At 40.8% G+C, this 23,155-nt stretch overlaps 1 protein-coding gene, 1 long non-coding RNA gene and 1 other non-coding gene across 11 annotated transcripts in view; 2 read left to right on the top strand and 1 right to left on the bottom strand.

The window, feature by feature from the left end:
• MYZAP (myocardial zonula adherens protein) overlaps nucleotides 1-18,993 on the top strand; it is a 133,776-nt gene extending 114,783 nt beyond the window's left edge. For all 7 annotated transcript variants that reach the window (XM_060005899.1, XM_060005898.1, XM_060005896.1 and 4 more), the window contains 2 exons: nucleotides 784-884; nucleotides 18,052-18,993. In XM_060005899.1, the coding sequence (XP_059861882.1) occupies nucleotides 784-884; nucleotides 18,052-18,148 (198 nt within the window). In that variant the 3' untranslated portion in view covers nucleotides 18,149-18,993. The remainder of the gene's footprint in view (nucleotides 1-783; nucleotides 885-18,051) is intronic.
• LOC132420962 (uncharacterized) overlaps nucleotides 1-23,155 on the bottom strand; it is a 75,058-nt gene that overhangs the window by 32,942 nt on the left and 18,961 nt on the right. For all 3 annotated transcript variants that reach the window (XR_009518483.1, XR_009518482.1, XR_009518484.1), the window contains exon 2: nucleotides 11,845-11,916. This is a non-coding gene — a long non-coding RNA (uncharacterized lncRNA). The remainder of the gene's footprint in view (nucleotides 1-11,844; nucleotides 11,917-23,155) is intronic.
• Nucleotides 19,647-19,753, top strand: LOC132421509 (U6 spliceosomal RNA). Its single transcript, XR_009518753.1, has one exon. It is a non-coding gene; the product is annotated as a U6 spliceosomal RNA (small nuclear RNA).

Genomic DNA, 23,155 nt, shown 5'->3' with positions numbered 1-23,155 from the left:
TTCTTAACCACTGTGCCACGAGGGAAGTCCAACACTTCATCTATTTTCATTTCAAAACCCTCAACACTCTTGCTCCCTTGTCCTTCATTTCCCCACGGGGCAAATTTCCAATTCCTGAGCATCTAATCATCAACCTATGTAATGTTTGGCTCTGGCCTGAAAAGAAACTATTTAGAATGCTAATTTTAATCCCAAGGAACTTGTTCTACTTTATATGTTTGAGATTCTGAATTCTCCACACCTATGAAATACTAATTATTAAGTTACAGAGGTATTTCCCAGTAAATTAATAGACTTACTCATTTTATAGTTTAATGAGGGAGTATTAAAACATGAGCTGTACCTTATTTATAATTGCAGAAAAAGTGATAAACATGTAAATGCCATCAATAAGAGACTAGTTAAATAAATAATGTAGATCCATACAATGGAATGCTATGAACCCGTTAAAATAATTTGTTAACATAAAAAGAAAACTAATAAACATGGAAAGAGTCACAACAAATTGTTGAGTGGGGAAAAGCAGCAAATAATGGTATAGAGTAGGATATTTTGTTTCCATTTAGGTAAAATTGGATACATATGTATGTCTATGCACTCTATCTGTAAGGATTCAATCAATGTATTTCTTCAATTCCTACTGTGTAAGAGGCGCTTAATAAATACATTGTGATAGATGTCTGTGTCTAGGGGGAAATCCAGATAATACATATAAATTGTATCATATGTATTTGTGGGGGAACGTAATTGCTTTACTGAAAGTACTTTTTTCCTCATCTCTAGAATAATGAACTACAAAGCAGGTTGGACTATTTAATAGAAACCCAGCCCAAGACTGAAGTGGAAACCAGAGAGGTTGGAGTGGGCTGTGATCTTCTACCCAGGTATTTAAGAATTTCCTGGTTTTCCAACTCAAATTCCCCTTTGACTTAAGAAAATACTTTCCTGGGCTGTTATTCCCAGAATTGCACTCTCTCTAAAGTACTTCTGCAAAGAAAAGTCGTGGCTGCTGAGGGTCTGACTGGCTTCTGCAGAGTGGGGAGATTGTGCAGGGCACAAGGGGTGGAGAAGGAGAGACCTGCGGAAGCCACTTCAGAGAGAGATGGGCCCTATCAGCGAATGCATGCATCTGGTCCTTCATTTATTCATTCATTTGCTCATTCAACAAATATCTGTTGAGTACCTTCCCTGTGCCAGACAGTGATGATAGAGAGAGGAATGAGATTGGGTTCCTGCCCCAGAGTGCAGTCTGCAAGAGAAGTCAGACATGCAGGCAGACATTTTCAATGATGTGCTTTAGTAACAGAGGAGGGAGGCTCTAAACCTTGAACAAGATCTGTCTGTTCCCCAGTACTGTAACAGAGTGTTGTCAAGCATTGGACCAGATTCAGAAATACATGATCCGCTTCAGTCATGAGCAGATAAACAGTAACTATAACCTGGTTTGTTCAGTTGCATTTCAGAGCTAGAGGACAGAGCCATGTGTTATTAAGCTGCTCACAAGCCCAGTACCTGGGTCTCTCCATAGTCAGATCAGCGAGACCCAGTAACCAACCCACTGTCTCTAGGTGCTCAAAACTGTGCTTGGCCCAAACAGGACAGAAAACAAGTTTATAACAAGGCCACTGATGGTACATAGCTTGTGACTGAGGTAACCAAAGTCACAAAGGGCCTCATACGCTGTGCGTGGGAAGGTGTATTTTTATGTGACTAGGGGCATTTGTGTGTGTGTCATGTTAGACATTAGTAGGTCAGAAAAATGTAGGCTCCGGGCCTTGAATGGTTACATGGGTGGGAAACAGGGATGAGCTGATCGCCAGACTGGGCTGTAGAAGACCTGGTTCTCATCCTTGAAGTTAGTAGTCGCAGGATGTGTTCAGGCTGGTCTCTCTTTGCTGAGGCCTCTGTTTCCCAATCTGTTAAGTCAGTTGACTAGGTGACTTCTCAGCTCTAACCAGCTCTAACATTGAGGAACAATGTCTCATCTCCTTCCCTATTTTATTCATTACTGATGTCTTTTTTGTTCATTAAAGTGAGCCACTTGCCATTCTCAAAGTATTTACCAAAAGCAGGACTAAGCTTTTTTTTTTTTTTTGACATTATTCTCATTTATGGTGCTTGCTTTTTGGTAAAAACAAGGCTATTTTTTCATTCTGATGTCATTAACAGAAAATGTTTATTTAAAAAAAGAAGGAAAAAGAATGTGTAAATAGACTCCAGGTCTCATCAATGCAGGGGACAAAGTAATTGATAAAAATAGGACCCAAAAGAATGACTGATCATGTCCAGGCACAACTTTTAAAATATAAATAGTTTGGCTATTTTCCTCCTTTTTTATTCTTCAAGAACCAAGTGGTTTAGTTCCCTCTAATTGCCCACATAATAAATCTTATTTGGTTAAGACGGGTACAAAACTACGTCTGAAACCAATAAATTGTTTGTATTCTAATTCCCACGTTTTGGCTTAAAGCAAGGTTTTCAATTTGTATGCCGAGGGATAGCCTGAAGCAAACTTTTACGGCTAAGTTATGAAACCACAAAGTGGTTTTCATAATGGAAGTGCTGACAGACCCTTAACTTATGGCCACGCTGAACTTGGAAGCCACTTTAGTGTCTAAAAGCAGCTTTTCCATAAATGTAACATTTGGTTTCCCCCAGGATCCATCTTAGCACTTTAACTACCTGGGTCAATCAGCAGAGGAAATGAAAACTACGTATCCACATTTCCGAAAAGGCAAAGTAATATTTCATTCGTTTCCTCACAAATATTTATGAAGTGCCTACTATGTGACAGACGCTGTGCACGTCTGGGTGGTGAGGAGCACAGCATCTTGAGAGGTGATTCAGGCAGTGGTTTTCCACCTGTGCTTTTTGGAACTGCGTGCTCTGTGCTAGGGCTCCGGGAGGGGCCTCCAAGGCTGAGGAGGTGAGCAAGGACCTGGCCTGTGGGGGACCTTCCCCCCTCAAAAAAACAACCTGACAAACTCAGCTTTTAGTGTGTTTTATATGTTAGATTCCAAGTAAGATTTTGCTTGAATAAAAGAGCTCTGTGGTCAAAATCAAATTAGAACCCCCTGACCTAGTTTAATCTCCCTGTTTTAGAGACACCAAAATTGAGGCCCAGAGAGAGAAAGGGATTCACTAGAAGCCACACAGCCAGGATTTGAACCATACCTTTGGAGTCCTGGTATGGTACATCTGTAGTTTTAAAATACTCAATAGAGAGCTGCTAAATTGTGTCACGTCTGTTCTAATACAATTCCTGGTCCTCACCTGGACTTCAGACTTGCATCTAACTAATAAGAAGATTCCACGGTGTTTTCCAGAATATTTTAAAAACAGGCTCCAGAAAAGTAATGAATTTAAGCCTCAGTTATGCAGATGAGTTTTGTTCTTACTCCCCTGTTCTCCTGCAGAGAACTTGGCAGTGCAGTCCAGTTGGGAAGGCTCAGGCTGTGGGTTCCCTGCCCAGTCAGCTGCTGGGCAAGTTACTCAGTCTCTCTTAAACCTCTGTGATTTCATCCTTAAAATGGGAATGAAGATGACAATATCAAATCTTATAGGGTTGTGAAGAGGATTAAATGAAAACACGTATATAAAGCATTTAGCATGGTAACTGGACCAAAGTTAGGAACTTAATAAATAATAGCTAGTATCCCTATTATCCAAATCAAAACTCTGATTTTACATGTAAGACACTGGATCAAGTATTTTTTAAAAATTTTATTGGAATATAGTTGATTTACAATGTTGTGTTAATTTCAGGTGTACAGCAGTTATATATACATATATTCATTCTTTTTCAGATTCTCTTCTCATACAGGTTATCACATAATATGGAGTAGAGTACCCTGTGCTATATAGTAGGTCCTTGTTGGTTATCTGTCTTACATGTAGTAGTGTGTGTATGTTCATCCCAAGATCCTGATTTATCCCTTCTGCCCACATTTCCCTTTTGGTAACCATAAGTTTTCAATATCTGTAAGTCTGTTTCTGTTTTGTAAATAAGTTCATCTGTATCATTTTTAAAAATTAGATTCCACATGAGTGATATCATATATTTGTCTTTCTCTGACTTCACTTAGTATGAAAATCTCTAGGTCCATCCATGTTGCTGCAAATGGCATAGGTTCATTCTTTTTTATGGCTGAGTAATATTCCATTGTATATATGTACCACACCTTCTTTATCCATTCCTCTGTTGATGAACATTTAGGTTGCTTCCATGTCTTGGCTGTTGTAAATAGTGCTGCAATGAACACTGGGGTGCACATATCTTTTTGAATTATGGTTTTCTCCAGATATATGCCCAGGAGTGGGATTGCTGGGTCATATGGTAGTCCTATTTTTAGTTTTGTAAGGAATGTCCATACTGTTTTCTATAGTGGTTGTACCAATTTACATTCCCACCAACACAGTGTAGGAGGATTTCCTTTCCTCCACACTCTCTTCAGCATTTATTGTTCGTACACTTTGATGATGGCCATTCTGACTGGTGTGAAATGTCACTGTAGTTTTGATTTGCATTTCTCTGACAATTAGTGATCACATGAGTGATCTTTTCATGTGCTTTTTGGCCATCTGTATGTCTTCTTTGGAGAAATGTCTATTTAGGTCTTCTCGTTTTTTGATTGGGTTGTTTTTTTTGACATAGAGTTGCATGAGCCGTTTGTATATTTTGGAGATTAATCCCTTGTCGGTTGCTTTGTTTGCAAATATTTTCTCCCATTCTGTGGGTTGTCTTTTCATTTTGTTCATGGTTTCCTTTGCTGTGCAGAAGCTTTTAAGTTTAATTTGGTCTCATTTGTTTATTTTTTTAAATTTTCATTACTCTAGGAGGTAGATCCAAAAAGATATTGCTGTGATTTACGATTTATGTCAGAGTGTTCTGCCTGTGTTTTCCTCTAAGAGTTTTATAGTGTCCAGCCTTACATTTAGGTCTTTGATCCATTTTGGGTTTATTTTTGTGTATGGTGTTAGAGAATGTTCTAATTTCATTCTTTTACATGTAGCTGCCCAGTTTTCCCAGCACCACTTACTGAAGAGGCTGTCTTTTTCTCCACTATACATTCTTGCTTCCTTTTCATAGGTTAGTTGACCATAGGTGTGTGGGTTTATTTCTAGGCTTTCTATCCTGTTCCAGACACTGTATCAAATATAAGTAAATTTGAGTGTGCTATGACATTAACATTTATTCTGGTGGCTGTTAAGTGATTTCATTAAATGGATTGATAGCTTAATCAAGTGGATAGTGCTTCAGTATGTATGGAGCTCTTCAATTAAACTATTAGTGGTTTGGAACCCTCTGGACACTCTGGAAGCCCCAGTGATTGATGAGGTCTCTGTCAGCTATGACATCAGAGGCATCCCAGTGTGTTCCAGGCACTGGGCACAAAGCCCAGTACTCCTGTAAAGCAGTATGGCACCTACGACCCATTTCTCCATATACCTGCAAGTCTTACATGGTATGCTACTGCTAATAGCATTTGACTTACAATTAGAGCTGCTCTATTTTTATGTGCTCCTGAAAAACTTTGAAATCAGCCTTTTCTTATAGAGCCATTAAGCCCCTTGTATTACCCTGTCCCCTTCCCTAACCACTTTCCCTGTCCCTGCCAGCACTGTGCACTCCTGTGGACAAGAACCCTAGGTTCCCATCCCCTACTCTAGCATTTTCCTGATGCTCAATAAACATTCACTGGCAGAATGAATGACAGGTCCACACCAAGTGAGAAAGGACTTTAAAGAGGCAAGTCTTGCTTACGTTTTGCTTCTTAGTGTTTATTCTCTCTCCCCTCACTAGAAGGTAAGCTCCATGAGGGCAGGGATTTACATCTATGTCACTAACTGCAGTCTTCCTGGGACTGATTTAAGAGCAGGGCCTCACACCAGGCAGGCCCTCAATCAATATTTGTTGAATGGAGCCATCTCACTGTAGCATTTGATGGTTCTTCCTAAGCAGAAGAATATCTGCTTCCTGTGGGACTCTCCTCTCCTGGTTCCTTCCCTACTTCCCTGGTCTGTCCTCCATCTTCTTGGATGGCTCCTCTTTCTGCTCCCAGATCCCCACCTTGGGTGCTCCTAAGGGTTCTATCTTGGCAGCACTTGTTCCTGCAAAGATGGCATCCAGTCTCATGGAGTTACCTCTTTCTTCCCTGTGGCTGCGCTGTCAGGTAGTTCAGACCTCTCTCTTGCATACAAGTCCTCATTCCTGGCCGCCTGCTGGGCCCCACTTGATCTTCATACCCACCCTATCTATAGCTGAATACATCGTTTTTTCCCATCAAAGTCAGATCCTCTAGTTGTGGTTAAGAGCGGTGGCTTGGAAATTAGACCTGGGTCTGGGTCCTGGATCTGCCTCTTGCCATATCTATAGCTTTGGACAAATCTCTAACCCCTTTGAATCTATTTCCTTACCAAGAATGGAAGATAGATTTTGACAGTAATTCCTCCTAAACTTGCTGAGATGATTAAGATACAGGCATAAATTGCCCAGTGTAGTGACCACGTTTGCATATTTCTGTTGATGCCGCCACCACTGCTCCTGTTGCCTAAGCTCAGTATTCTGCAGTCACCTTTGAGCCATGAGTTGCTTTGTCCTGGAATCACTCACTCGTACGGGGCTGGCTTTTTCCTTCGTGACTTGCTTCACACCTCTCCACTCCCACTGCACCAGCCTCCTGGAGACCAGTGTTCTAAGCTACTCAGTCCCATCCCTGCCTCCAGTTTCTTCTCAAATTCTCCCCCTCCTTCATCTCATCTTTGTGTTGCATAGACTTCTGGAAAGCAAGGAGAGAGGGAAGAGGTGCGAAGGCACTCAACCATGATTTCAGGGGCTTTTAAACACCTATTTAAAAGAGAAACTCGAGTTTGATTTGGAAAGTTCAATATATATATTAATCAAAGCCATTGAGAGCAATTTTAGGTCAGCTAGCCTTCATTTAAAGAGAAAAGTGGAAAACAAAATATTGAACACCAAAAAAAAAAAAGATTTCTTTCTCTCGCTCCTTAGTGAAACTCAGTTTCCAGCGAACTCATAAATTATGTCTTAATAGGTACAATTTAATGAAAAATATTCCTTGTTGTCTTAAGTGCCCAGTGCATAGTAAGGGCTTTAAAATGCCTACGTTTTCATATTTCTGTTGTAAAACCCAAAACACAAAGTAGCTTTCTGTCAAAGCTTTATTTGCTGCCTCTGCTATTGTTTCCCCCAAGGGAACTGCCCCTTTATGGATTAATAAAAGGTTAACAATAGCCTTAATGTGGCTAGGAAATGGCTGAATTTTCATTCTGGGGTTGAAATTATTTGTGTTCTTAAAAACCCATTGTTTCCTAGTGCTCAACTAAATAAAATACCTCACTTCTTTTTGAAAGGGAGGATATGAGAGCCTGTTTTTGAAACCAGAGGGTTCATCTTTATCAATATTTCTGAATTTTATGGGCTTTCAGGATAGTGTCACCAGAGACTATTTCTGTTCTGTGGCATCTGCACAGGAGGTGGCACAGATTGCCATCTGGCTCCTGCCCCTGGCACTCCACTAAATTACCTGGTCAGGCCACTGAAGAGCCCTGAATTGACAAATCTTGCGGATTCCTCTGTGCCAGGTGAAGGTGACACTGACTCCTTGAAATCCGTCGTCCTCTGGTTCCCTGTGTCATCCATCTGTGTAGTGATAGTTCTGTGCCTGGCCTGAGTGAGCTGCTGAGGTCATGAAGATAAGCAAGATATGGTTTTCACGCTTCATGAAATTATAACTAGCAGAGAATGTATATAGACCAGTGGGTGCAATGAGATGCTTCCAGTAGTGTGTCACAAGCCTCTGTGACAGTCATTTTCAAGGGGAGGAAAGCATGGAAGAAATATTGAATCTCTTGGGGAGAGACATGTGAAGTTTAACATTCCCCCCAAGCTTCTAATACACCCTATTAAGAAGTTGTCTCCCAACCATAGTTGAAAATCACTTCAGGGTAATGGGAGGTATTACTGATGGGAAAGTTTAGCAAAAGTGAACCTTGTGTAAGCAGAAAATTGAGAAGTGCTGCTCAAGGAAACAGAGCACACAGAAAGGAATGATTGATAGTTTCTATCACTGCTGCAGGGAATTGGGGAGACTGTCACAGAGGAGGTGATGTTTGGTTTGAATCTTGGAATATAGGCAGGAATTCATCAGATCAACTTGATGAGGGAAGCATTCAAGGCAGAGGGGACAGGTGAGGATGGCAGAGCTGAGAAGCAGTGTGTAAATGAGAGCTGTGTTTCTTAGCAAGGCCAGGCAGGAGATATAACAGTAGAAGGTGGAGGCCTTTACACCCTGCAGAGGAGTTTAGACTCCATCCAGGAAGCAAGGGGGAGACTTTGGAAAGTTTTAAGAACAGTAATATGGACTTCCCTGGTGGCACAGTGGTTAAGAATCTGCCTGCCAATGCAGGAGACACAGGTTCGAGCCCTGGTCCGGGAAGATCCCACATGCCATGGAGCAGCTAAACCTGTGCGCCACAACTACTGCGCCTGTGCTCTAGAGCCCATGAGCCACAACTACTGAAGCCCACGTGCCTAGAGCCCATGCTCCACAAGAGAAGCCACCGCAATGAGAAGCCCACGCACCGCAACGAAGAGTAGCCCCCGCTCACCACAGCTAGAGAAGGCCTGCGTGTAGCAACGAAGACCAACACAGCCAAAAATAATAAATTTGTTAAAAGAAAAGAGAACAGTAATATGCTCCGATTGTCCTTTTAGGAAAACATCTGTGACTGCAAAATGGATATGGGCTAAACCTGCAAGTAATGTAAATCATTTCTGCCCATTATAGTCAAGTGGCCTACCAAACTGTAAGGGAGGCTAGGAAAGGTAGTTATGTGTCTAGGCAGAAAAAGAAATGGGATATTTTCTCCATCTTAGTCACCAAATCCCATTAATTCTGCCTCCCAAATATCATCTCAACCTTTCCGTGCTTCTTCATCTACAGTGCTACTTTCAGAGTTTGAGTTCTCATGGTCTCTCTCACCTCCTAAATAGCAAAACTCTCCTAATTCACCTCCTGCCTCCAGACTAACGCCTCTGCAATCAACCAACCCTCAGCGGTGCCAAGGGATCTTGCTAGAATAAAAATAGGAACATATCCTGCCCCTCCTTAAAAACCTTTAGTGGCTCGCTGTCCCCTTCTGAACCCCTTAGCAGGGCACACAGGGCCCTGCTTCCCCACCCCGACCTCATCTTCTGCCACTTCATCATGAACTCTTTGCTTCAGTCCTGCCAAGCGTGTCTCCTTTCCACACCATGGCCTCTGTGTTCACCCTTCTTTGCCTTTGCCCGTACTGTCCATCTGCCTGGAATTCCCATCTCCTCCTCACCCACCTGAGGAATGCCTAGGCATCCTTCAGGAGTCACCTTCCCTGGGCCAATTTCCTCCCAGTGAAGCTAACTTGTTCTGCTATCACTTTGCCCATATGTTCGCTCTTGTATTGCTCAGGGTCCTGGCAGAAAGGGAAACAGAAGAGACTTTAAATGAAGGGACTGTAAAAATTTGAGGGCTGCTTTTAGGGAAATAAAAAATGGACACTGGCTTGCTCTGGAGCTATTTCCAGCCTGGGCCTGAAGAGGTGGGGAGAGAAAGCTGGTAGGAGAGATGAAGAGGTGAGCTGGAGCATGGCCTTTGCTAAAGGAATGTAGCCAACTACCAAGCTGCAGAGTGATGAGAGGGAACAGATGTCCTGGCCTCCCTGTCCTCCATTCTCTCATCCCTTGATCTCCCAATTGGTCCAAACCAACCGGAAGGTAAAGGCTGAGGGAGCCCACTGATGCTGACCTTCAGGTAAGCTTCCCAGGGCACAGGGTGGGGTGGAGAAAGGGGGATGGATCTGAACAGGCAAATGCAGAGTATCCAGTATAGCTTTTTATGTCTTTATGTATTACCTAACACATTGCAACTATTTAAATACATATCTTTCCTGCCTAATTGTGAGTTCCTTGAATGCATTTTTTTTTTTTATTTTTCTGAATCATGGATACCTAGTATAACCTTTAAAAGTTGCTAAAAATAATGGCTGGCTCCAGGTAGGGGGATCAATATGGTGGAGGAAACTCACCTTCTCCCACAAAAACACTATAAATACATCTACAAGTGGAACGAGTCACAAACATCTACTAAATAATGAAAGAAGACCTCAGACTTCTGAAAGGGCTAGAAAACCTCCACATAACCAGGTAGGACAAAAGGAAAAAGGAAAAGAAAGCACTGGGATGGGGCCTGCGTCCAGGAAGGCAGCTGTGAAGAAGGAAAGGTTCCCACACCTGTTCCTCACAGCAGGGGGACCAGCCTGGATGGGCGGGGGGAGCTTCAGAGCCTAGGAGGAGAGCACAGTAACAAGTTTGTGGGAGGCAAAAGAGAGAGTAACCTGCACAGAAGGTTGGCACTGCCACCCTGTGCTCCCCAGCCTGAGACACTCGTCGGTCAGTGTGGGCAGGGGCTGGGTGCTATAGCTCAGGCTCTGGAGGTCAGACCCAGGGAGAGGACCAGGGTTGGCTGTGTAGAAACAGCCTGAAGAGGCTGGACTGTGGCAACTGAGGGTGTATTCGGAAGAAGCCTGGGCCTGCCAGAGGCAAAGTGCCATTATTGGGGGACACATAGGGAGAGGGTGGGACCACCACAAGAGCTTCTTTCCCTGTCAGCACTCCCAGGCAACAGGACACTACCTATAGGAGCTCCAGGGGCAGGCCATAATGATCAAGGGACCAATCCAAGAGGAAGACGTAATTGTAAATATATATGCACCCAACACAGGAGCACCTCAATATATAAGGCAAGAATCTCAATATAGAAGGGAAATACAGCCATAAAAGGAGAAATCGACAGTACCACACTAATAGTAGGGGACTTTAACACCCAACTTTCATCAGTGGACAGATCATCCAGACAGAAAATCAATAAGGAAACATAAGCTTTAAATGCCACAACAGACTAGATAGACTTAATTGATATTTATAGGACATCCATCCAAAAGCAGCAGAATATACTTTCTTAAGTGCACATGGAACATTCTCTGGGACTGATCACATGCTGGGCCACAAAGCGAGCCTCAGTAAATTTAAGAAAATTGAAATCATATCAAGCATCTTTTCTGACCACAACACTATGAGATTAGAAATGAATTACAGGGAAAAAAAGGTAAAAACACAAACACATGAAGGCTAAACAATATGTTACTAAACAACCAATGGATCACTGAAGAAATAAAAAATACCTACAGACAAATTACAATGAAAACACGACTATCCAAAACCTATGGGATGCAGCAAAAGGAGTTCTAAGAGGGAAGTTTATAGCAACACAATCTTCTTAACTTAGGAAATAAGAAAATTCTCAAACAACCTAACCTTACACCTAAAGCAACTACAGAAAGAAGAAAACCCAAAGTTAGTAGAAGGAAAGAAATCATAAAGATCAGAGCAGAAATAAATAGAGATGAAGAAAACAATAGAAAAGATCAATGAAACTAAAAGCTGGTTCTTTGAAAAGATAAACAAAATTGATAAACCTTTAGCCAGAGTCATCAAGTAAAAAAGGGAGAGGGCTCAAATCAATAAAATTAGAAATGAAAAAGAAGACACCATGGAAGGGATACAAAGAGATCATAAGAGACATACAGAGGATCATAAGAGACTACTACAAACAGCTATACGTCAATAAAATGGACACCCTAGAAAAAATGGACAAGTTCTTAGAAACATACAACGTTCCAAAACTGAACCAAGAAGAAACAGAAAATACAGACCAGTCACAAGTACTGAAATTATGGCTTCACAGGTGAATTCCATCAAATATTTAGAGAAGAGCTAACACCTACCTTCTGAAACTCTTCCAAAAAACTGCAGAGGAAGGAACACTGCCAAGCTCATTCTATGAGGCCACCATCACCCTGAAACCAGACAAAAAAAGAAAATTATAGGGCAATTATCACTGATGAACATAAATGCAAAAATCAACAAAAATACTAGTAAGCCGAACCCAACAACACATTAAAAGGATCATACACCATGATCAGGTGGGGTTTATCCCAGTGATGCAAGGATTCCTCAATATCCGCAAATCAATCAGTGTGATACACATTAACAAAATGAAGAATAAAAACCATATGATCATTTCAATAGATGCAGAAAAAGCTTTTGACAAAATTCAACACCCATTTACGATAAAAACTTTCCAGAAACTGGGCATAGAGGGAACCTACCTCAACATAATAAAGGCCATATATGACAAACCCAGGGCTAACATCATTCTCAATGGTGCAAAGTTCCCTCTGAGATCAGGAACAAAGCAAGGATGTCCACTCTTGCCACTTTTATTCAGTATGGTTTTGGAAGTCCTAGCCATGGCAGTCAGAGAAGAAAAAGAAATAAAAGGAATCCAAGTTGGAAAAGAAGTAAAACTGTCACTGTCTGCAGATGACATGATACTATATATAGAAAATTGTAAAGATGCCACCAGAAAACTACTAGAGATCATCAATGAATTTGGTAAAGTTGCAGGATACAAAATTAATACACAGAAATCTCTTGCATTCCTATACACTAACAACAAAAGATCGGAAAGAGAAATTAACACATTATTGACCAGGGGATTTTTTTTTTTTTTTTTTTTTTTTTTTGCAGTACATGGGCCTCTCACTGTTGTGGCCTCTGCCGTTGCAGAGCACAGGCTCCGGATGCGCAGGCTCAGCGGCCATGGCTCATGGGCCTAGTCGCTCTGCAGCATGTGGGATCTTCCCAGACCGGGACACGAACCCATGTCCCCTGCATCGGCAGGCGGACTCTCAACCACTGCGCCACCAGGGAAGCCCGGATTTTTGTAGAAACTAACACCTGTGGCCGTAATATGCCTCCAGTCAAAAATGTGTTAAGGAAACAATCTCATTTACCATGGTATCGAAAAAGAAAAAAAAAATGAAATAAACCTGCCTGAGGAGAACAAAGACCTGTACTCTTAAAACTGTAAGATGCTGATGAAAGAAACAGATGATGACACAAACACATAGAAAGAGATACCATGTTCTTGGATTGGAAGAATCAATATTATCAAAATGACTATACTACCCAAGGCAACCTACAGATTCAATGCAATCCCTATCAAATTTCCAATGGCATTTTTCACAGAGTTAGATCAAAATATTTTTAAATTTGTATGGAAATACAAAAGACTCCAAATAGCCAAAGCAATCCTGAGAAAGAAAAATGGAGCTGGAGGAATCAGGCTCCTTGACTTCAGACTATACTACGAAGCTACAGTAATCAAAACAGTATGGTACTGGTGCAAAGCAGAAATATAGATCAATGGAACAGGACAGAAAGCCCAGAAATAAACCCACGCACATACGGTCAACGTATGACAAAGCAGGCAAGAATATACAATGGATTCAATAAGTGGTGCTGGGAGAACTGGACAGCTACATGTGAAGGAATGAAATTAGATCATTCTTTAACACCATACACAAAAATAAACTCAAAATGGATCAAAGACTTAAATGTAAGGCCGGACACTATAAAACTCTTAGAGGAAAACATAGGCAACACTCTTTGAACATAAATCGCAGCAATAACTTTTTGGATCCACCTCCTAGGGAACATATATCTCAACATAATAAAAGCCATTTATGACAAACCCACAGCCAATATAATACTCAACAGTGAAAAGCAAAAAGCCTTCCTACTAAATTCAGGAACAAGAAAAGGATGCCCACTCTCACCACTTCTATTCAACATAGTATTGGAAGTCCTAGCCACAGCAATCAGACAAGGAAAAAAAAAAGGTATCCAAATTGGAAGAGGTGAAATTGTCACTGTTTGCAGATGACATGATACTATATATATAAAACCCTAAGGACTCCACACAAAAATCACTAGATCAAATAAATGAATTAAGCAAAGTAGCAAAATACAAGATTAACATCCAAAAATCAGTTGCATTTCTTTACACTAACAATGAAATATCAGAAAGGGAATGTAAAAAAAAATACCACCAAAAAAAATACTTCAGAGTAAACCTGACCAAGGAGGTGAAAGACTTACATGCTATCAACTACAAAACATTAATGAATTAAAAAGGATCCAAAGAAATGGAAAGATACCCCATACTCTTGGATTGGAAGAATTAATATTGTTAAAATGGCAATACTACCCAAAGCGATCTACAGATTTAATGCGATCCCTATCAAAATACCCATGACATTTTTCACAGAACTAGAACAATCAAAACTTTATATGGAACCATAAAAGACCCAGAATTGCCAAAGCAATCCTGAGGGAAAAAACAAAAGGAGGCATACCTCTCCCAGAGTTCAAACAATACTACAGAGCCACAGTAATCAAAACAATGTGGTATTGGTACAAAAACAGACATATGGATCAATGGACCAGAATAGAGAGCCCAGAAATAAACCTAGACACCTACAGGCAATTAATCTTCAACAAAGGAGACAAGAATATAAAATAGTAATAAGTCTCTTTAACATGTGGTGCTGGGAAAGTTGGACAGCTGCATGTAAGTCCGTGAAGTTAGAACACACCCTCACACCACGCAAAAAATAAACTCAAAATGGCTTAAAGACTTAAACATAAAACATGACACCATAAAACTTCTAGAACTTGACACCATAACACTTCTAAAACTTCTAGAATTTATTCTCTGACATAAATCATACCAATGTTTTCCTAGGTCAGTCTCCCAAGGCAACAGAAATAAAAATAAACAAACGGGACCATATCAAACTTACAAGCTTTTGCACAGCAAAGGAACCCATATAAAAATGAAAAGACAACCTACAGAATGGGAGAAAATATTTACAAATGATGCAATAGACAAGGGCTTAGTCTCCAAAATATACAAACTGCTTATACAACTCAACAACAAAAACACAAACAACCCAATCGAAAAATGGGCCAAAGACCTTAATAGACATTTCTCCAAAGAAGACGTATGGATGGCCAGTAGACACATGAAAAGATGCTCAACATCACTAATTATTAGAGAAATGCAAATCAAAACTACAATGAGGTACCAACTCACACCAGTCAGAATGGCAGTCATTAAAAAGTCTACAAATAAATGCTGGAGAGGATGTAGAGAAAAGGGAACCCTCCTACACTGCTGGTGGGAATGTAAGTTGGTACAGCCACTATGGAAAACAGTACGGAGATTCCTCAGAAAACTAAAAATAGAATTACCTTGTCATCTAGCAGTCCCACTCCTGGGAATGTACCCAAACAAAACTATAATTCAGAAAGATACATGCGCCCCTATGTTCACAGCAGCACTGTTGACAATAGCTAAAACATGGAAACAACCTAATGTCCACCAACAGATGAATGGATAAAGAAGATGTGGTACATATATACAATGGAGTACTACTCAGCCATAAAAAAGAACGAAATAATGCCATTTGCATCAACATGGATGCAACTAGAGATTATCATACTAAGTAAGTCAGAAAGGGAAAGACAAATACCATATAATATCACTGATATGTGGAATCTAAAATATGGCACAAATGAACCTATCTACAAAACAGAAACAGGCTCGCAGACACAGAGAACAGACTTGTGGTTGCCAAGGGGGAGGGTATTGGGGGAGGGAAGGACTGGGAGTTTGGGATTAACAGATGTAAACTATTATAGATAGGATGGATAAACAAGGTCCTAATGTATATAACACAGGGAACTATATCCAATCTCCTATGATAAACCATAATGGAAAAGAATATAAAAAAAGAATGCCTGTATGTGTATAACTGAGTCACTTTTGCTGAACAGCAGAGATTGGCATCATATTGTAAATCAACTATACTTAAATAAAAAAATAAAATTAAAAAATAAAAACAAAAATAAACAAATGAGACCGAATTAAACTTAAAAGCTTCTGCACAGCAAAGGAAACCATAAATGAAACGAAAAGACAACCCACAAAATGGGAGAAAATATTTGCAAACAAAGTGACTGACAGGGATTAATTTCCAAAATATACAAACAGCTCATGCAGCTCTATGTGAAAAAACAACAACAACAAAAACCAAACAACCCAATCCAAAAATGGGCAGAAGACCTAAATAGACATTTCTCCGAAGGAGACATACAGATGGCCAAAAAGCACATGAAAAGATGCTCAACATCACTAATTATCAGAGATATGCAAATCAAAACTACAGTAAGGTATCACCTACCACCGGTCAGAATGGCCATCATCAAAAAGTCTACAAACAGTTAAGTGCTGGAGAGGGTGTGGAGAAAAGGGAACCCTCCTACACTGTTGGTGGGAATGTAAATTGGTACAACCACTATGGAGAACAGTATGGAGGTTCCTTAAAAAACTAAAAATAGAACTACCATATGATCCAGCAATCCCATTCCTTGGCATATATCTGGAGAAAGACACAATTAGAAAATATTCATGCACCCCAATGTTCATTACAGCACTATTTACAACAGCCTAGACATGGAAGCAACCTAAATGGCCATTGACAGAGGAATGGATAAAGAAGATGTGGTACATATATACAATGGAATATTACTCAGCCATAAAAAAGAATAAAATAATGCCATTTGCAGCAACATGGATGAACCTAGAGATTATCACACTAAGTGAAGTAAGTCAGACTGAGAAAAACAAATATCATATGGTATGACTCATGTGGAATCTATTTTTTGAAAATGATACAGATGAACTTATTTACAAAACAGAAACAGACTTACAGGTATTGAAAACTTATGGTTATCAAAGGGGAAATGTGGGCAGGAGGGATAAATCAGGAGTTTGGGATTAATATACATACGCTACTATATATAAGATAAATAACCAACAAGGACCTACTGTATAGCCCAGAGAACTGTACTCAATATTCTGTGATAACCTATATGAGAAAAGAATCTGAAAAAGAATGAATATATGTATATCTGAATCACTCTGCTGTACACCTGAAACTAACACAACATTGCAAATCAACTACACTCCAATAAAACTTTTTAAAGAAATTGCTAAAAATAATGGTCCCTCATATTTTTCTTTTTTAAATAAGTTTTACTGAGATGTAATCCACATAGCATAGAATTCATCCTTTTAGAATGTGCAATTCAATAGTTTTTAGTATATTTACAAAGTTGTGCAACCAGCATCACTTATCTAATTTTAGAAAATTTCCCTCACCCCAGAAAGAAACCCTGTACCCCTTAGCAGTCAAACTCCATCCCCTCCTTCTCCTAGGCCCTGGCAACCACTAATGTACTTTTTTTTTTTATTGGAGTATAATTGCTTACAATGGTGTGTTAGTTTCTGCTTTATAACAAAGTGCATCAGCTATACATATACATATATCCCCATATCGCCTCCCTCTTGCGTCTCCCTCCCACCCTCCTTATCCCACCCCTCTAGGTGGTCACAAAGCACCGAGCTGATCTCCCTGTGCTATGTGGCTGCTTCCCACTAGCTATCTATTTTATATTTGGTAGTGTATATATGTCCACGCCACTCTCTAACTTCGTCCCACCTTACCTTTCCCCCTCCCCGTGTCCTCAAGTCCATTCTCTACATCTGCGTTTTTATTCCTGTCCTGCCTCTAGGTTCTTCAGAATCTTTTTTTTTTTTTGATTCTATATATATATATGTTAGCATATGGTATTTGTTTTTCTGACTTACTTCACTCTGTATGACAGACTCTGGGTCTATCCACCTCACTACAAATAACTCAATTTTGTTTCTTTTTATGGCTGAGTAATATTCCATTGTATATATGTGCCACATCTTCTTTATCCATTCATCTGTCAGTGGACACTTAGGTTGCTTCCATGTCCTGGTTATTGTAAATAGAGCTGCAGTGAACATTGTGGTACATGACTCTTTTTGAATTATGGTTTTCTCTCCCTCCCTCATAATATTTAAATGAAATATTCAACTACATTACTGCAGTCTATTTTTAAGTGTTGAAAAGGATTTCCTAGAGTTATCTTACCACGTGAAGCATACGGTAAGTTTTGTTTCATATTCCTGACTGCATTTTCTCATTTCTCAGCCAAACAGGTAGGACTCGTGAGATCGCGGTGGCTTCCAGGAATTATACCCCATACACACGAGTCCTGGAGTTAACCATGAAGAAAACTCTGACTTAAGCACTTGGAGACGTGCACTTTTCACTGATGGACAAAGGCCCTGGAACCCTGCGGCTTGAAGTCTGGAAAGGGTGACTGTTGCTTCGTCCTATACACTGTTTAAGCTGCAGTGGAAACTGCTGAGGTTCTGATCCACTTCTTAAACATGAAGGAAAGTGGAGGGGGAGGGGGAAGGCAGGAGAGAGAGGTTTCAAGGTCATATTTCAAACACCCAACCAGTGTATGTACCCTGCTGTACTGGGCCGTCATTAGCTTTCCATGCGGACACTGAGTCCTATCAGGAGAATTTCCTCACTATTTTCTGTTTTACTAGACTTCGGCTGGGAGGAAATAAGGCATTACCTTGAAATTTCATGTTACTTATTGCCAGGATCATTTGTTACAGCATGAAGGTTTTATTTACCCGTAGAAGTATTAGAGGCGGTGTTTCTCTGCTACAGGGAAGCCTGTCCGCAGGAGTGCAGGCACATGGGGAAATGTGACGCTGGGAAGGAAGGGGCAGGTGCCGAGGACCTGTGCAGGGGTGTGGGAGCCTCGGCTGCAGCCGGTCCTCATGTGGGCAGACACGCTTCATTCTGACGTGCTAACCCCTTGGTTTACTTTGTGCCTTATGCCTTTAAGGGGCCAGCTGAAATCACTGTATTTATTCAACCTGTGATTTATTTTTTCTTTCTTTCTCACTTTAACTGAAAGAGAATTTTATATGTTGTGGAAATTTAATCACTTAATGTTTTTGATATTAATTGGTGTTTTTGTGAAAGGAATGAGTGATTTGTTCAAGCATGCTCTACTTTGATATTATAACGTATGTCACATGTTTAATAAATGCCATATATTTTGTTCTACTGATGCTATCATTGTGTGTCATCCATGACTGTGTAGAAGGGGTAGAGAACAGAATCAGGTTTTGGACTGTCCAGGTCAGGGCACCATAATCTTTCAATCAGTACAGTCACCATAAGAGAAGGGTGTGTGTGTGTGTGTGTGTGTGTGTGTGTGTGTGTGTGTGTGTGTGTGTGTGTGTGTGTGTGTGTGTGTGTGTGTGTGTGTGTGTGTGTGTGTGTGTGTGTGTGTGTGTGTGTGTGTGTGTGTGTGTGTGTGTGTGTGTGTGTGTGTGTGTGTGTGTGTGTGTGTGTGTGTGTGTGTGTGTGTCTTTAAACCCTGAAATTTATCTACTTAACCTACCTTCTAGAAACAGTAAGATGCATTCATGTTTATAAAATTAAAAAAATCATTTTTACTTAAAAAAAAAAAATCATGCTCCCTTGTGCCCAAACTCTCTACCCCTTACTCCCCCGCTTAAAAAAAAAGCCAAAGAAAGAAAGCAAAGCAACTCAGTTGAGTAAATCACCACAAGTCAGGACAATGTCAAGAGGAAAACGCATATTTTGAAACCAAATTTTTATTTAAATTGTGGTTGTGGGACCTTGGGCATGTCATCAAAGCTCTCTGAATATCAAATTCATGTTCTAAAAACTTGGGATAATCACACCTACCGGTGCTCGCTTCGGCAGCACATATACTAAAATTGGACCAATGCAGAGAAGATTAGCATGGCCCCTGAGCAAGGATGACACGCAAATTCATGAAGCACTCCATATTTTTTCCACAAAGTAAACTTAAAATGGCTTAAGGACTTAAACATAAGACATGACACCATAAAACTTCTAGACGTGAACACAGGCAAAACATTCTCCAACATAAATCGTACCAATGTTTTCTTAGATCAGTCTCCCAAGGCAATAGAAATAAAAATAAACAAATGGGACCTAACCAAACTTACAAGCTTTTGCACAGCAAAGGAAACCATTAAAAAAACCCAAAAAGACAACTTACAGTATGGGAGAAAATATTTGCAAACAATGTGACCATTAAGGGCTTAATTTCCAAAATACACAAACAGCTCATACAACTCAATAACAAAAAAACAAACAACCCAATCCAAAAATGGGCAGAAGACCTAAATAGACATTTCTCCAAAGAAGAAACACAGATAACCAATAGGCACTTGAAAAGATGCTCAACATCACCAATTATTAGAGAAATGCAAATCAAAACTACAATGAGGTACCAACTCACACCAGTCAGAATAGCCATCGTTAAAAATTCTACAAGTAACAAATGCTGGAGAGGGTGTGGAGAAAGGGAACCCTCCTACATTGTTGGTGGGAATGAAAGTTGCTGCAGCCACTATGGAAAATGGTGTGGAGATTCCTCAGAAAACTAAAAACAGAGTTACCATATGATCCAGCAATCCTATTCCTGGCCATATATCTGGACAAAACTGTAATTCAAAAAGAAACATGCACCTCTATGTTCATAGCAGCACTATTCACAATAGCCAAAACATGGAAACGACCTAGGTGTCTATCAATAGATGGATAAAGAAGATACGGTACATATATACAATGGATTACTACTACTCAGTCATAAAAAAGAATGAAATAATGCCATTTGCAGCAACACGGATGCAACTGGAGATTATCATACTGAGTGAAGTAAGTTAGAAAGAGAAAGACAAATACCATATGATATCACTTACATGTGGAATCTAAAACATGACACAAATGAACCTATGAAACAGAATCTCGGACATAGAGAAGAGACTGGTGGTTGCCAAGGGGGAGGGCGTTGGGGGAGGGATGGAGTGGCAGGTTGGGGTTAGCAGATGTAAGCTTTTATACATAGAATGCACAAACAACAAGGTCCTACTGTATAGCACAGAGAACTATATTCAATATCCTACGATAAACCATAATGGAAAAGAATATATATTATCTATAACTGAATCACTTTGCTGTACAGCAGTAATTAACACAACACTGTAAATCAACTACACTTCAACTCAAAAAAGGAAAATCACGCCTGATAGGCCAATGTGAGTGCCAACTGAGGTAGGTCACGCAGAGGCCTGGCCTGGGGATGGACGCAGAGGAGGGTGCTGCCATTCTGAGGTGTGTTTTAAAGCACTGTTGACTCCTGGCTACCTTCACCCTTTGAGCTGCTCTAGCATGAGAAACCGTTTCCTAGCGCAGCCCCAAGGAGGAGCATTTCAGGAAAAGGCAGGCCTTGGGACCAGGAGGTAGGGAAGCAGGACTCAGAGTGGCAGAAGGTATGGCAACCCCTGGGCCCCTGGAGAAGCTGGTGTGGAAACAGCTTCTAAATGAAACATGGCATAAAGAATGTCGGTTTTAATACAACAAAGACTGTTCTGCAAGCACTCCACATCACCGCCCCCGTCCCGTTTTTTCTTTTCTTAAAACAGTCAAAAAAAGGAAAAAAATTAGTGATTTTAAATTCAAAGGATGCCAGGGATCATTCCATAGCATTAAAGGTGTCCCTGGGCCCTTTATACTTTTATATATACCTTCAACATGTGGAGAATTTTAAAGATTATTTGAACTATTTAAAAAGACCACTGAAGAGACTTCCTCAGTGGTACAGACTTGAAACTGAAAAAAACCAGAGCTGATCCTTCTCAACCCTTTGTCAAAATTAGTGACACTCAACCCACCATCTGAAAGAGTGCCGTTTGTTCTTCAACCTCCTCATAAGCACGGGTATCGTGTAGAACTAGGGGAATGATCTCTAATATTACACAGCAAATTTATCTAACTGAAATGAAAAACAGCAGTGTGTTAAGTTTTTTTTTTAAAAATGTATTCCTATGATAATGCCTCAATTAATATTCTCATTCCAATCCTTCCAGACTTTCTTAAACACACCCCCCTCCCCCATTCATTTTGTTTTAGCACACATAGGACCCTATACTGAGAAGCAGAATCGTGGTATTCAGGAACATGGGCTCTGGAGACTGTTTCAGCTTAGTCACTAGTGTGTGGCTTGAGCACAGAACCTCTTTGAGTCCCTGTAAAATGGGATCAGTGACAGTTCTTTCCCAACTGTCACTGTGTGCAGATTAAATGAGCTAATATCTGTGGAGTTCTTAGAACAGTGCTTGGCACATAGTAAGCACTTAGTAAGTGCTACCTATTGTCACTACATACTTTTGTAACCACATATATAATCACTTACATATCATTCTATATAGATACAGATGTATAGAGCTACACCACTATTTCTTACAGCTAGCTGGATTCCAGTTTATTGAGGTACTATGGTTTACTTGACCTATCCCCTGATGTTGGAATTTTGGAGGCTGTCTTTACTCTTTTTAAAGCAATCCTCTGCTGAACCGTCTTGTACACATGTCTTTGTACACTTGCCTAGGATAAATTCCTAGAAGAGGAATCGCTGGGTCACAAGTTAGGCACATTTAAGTCTTTTCATGTACGTGGTTCCAACTTGGCCTCTGGAAATTGGAGTCCACTGAAAGCTCTCACCAACGGTATGAGGATGTTCTTTCCTGACTCCGTTGCCAGCACTGGGAGTGAGAAATGAAGGTGTATATAAAATTGCCTGCTTTACGCAGGCACGCCCCCCCAAACAGGCAGTGAATAAAGTTCCTTCAGGATATTGCCTTTGGATACCTGAGCTCGGGACCGTGCAGGTGTGAGATGCAGGCCTTTAAGTGTCCTCAGGGCCCAGAGAGTACCGGGCAGCCGAATGGAAATAGGACTGGGCTGACTTAGAAGAAGCTGGTGTCCCAGTCAGAAGCAAGAGTCAGCCATTGGGACAAAAAATTCAGGCCACGTGCCTGACATGGGGTTTGAGTCTGGGTGGCACATGCCCCAGAGGGTTCCTTTCAGGGCTAGCTGGGAAGAGAGGAACATTTGGGAAGTCTCTGGAGTTTGGTGATGTGACACGGTCTCCCCGACAGAGGGTGCACAAACCAAGACTGGACCTGAGCTGGTCCACGTGTCTGTCTACTCTGGGCACCCTCTTTCTCCCCACCAAATGCCATTGGCCTGCTCCAGGAGTTCTAGGGTGGTCCCCAAGACAGAGGGTGGGGTGAGGGGTGTGACAGGAAGGGCAGGATTCCTTCCTGTCCTACTTCAGGCCACATCAGACCATAGTGATCTCCCTGACATCCAGACTCAGAGGCCA

Source organism: Delphinus delphis, chromosome 2, assembly GCF_949987515.2.
Source record: "Delphinus delphis chromosome 2, mDelDel1.2, whole genome shotgun sequence".
Taxonomy (NCBI): Eukaryota; Metazoa; Chordata; class Mammalia; order Artiodactyla; family Delphinidae; genus Delphinus; species Delphinus delphis.
This window is presented reverse-complemented; position numbering and strand designations above follow the sequence as displayed.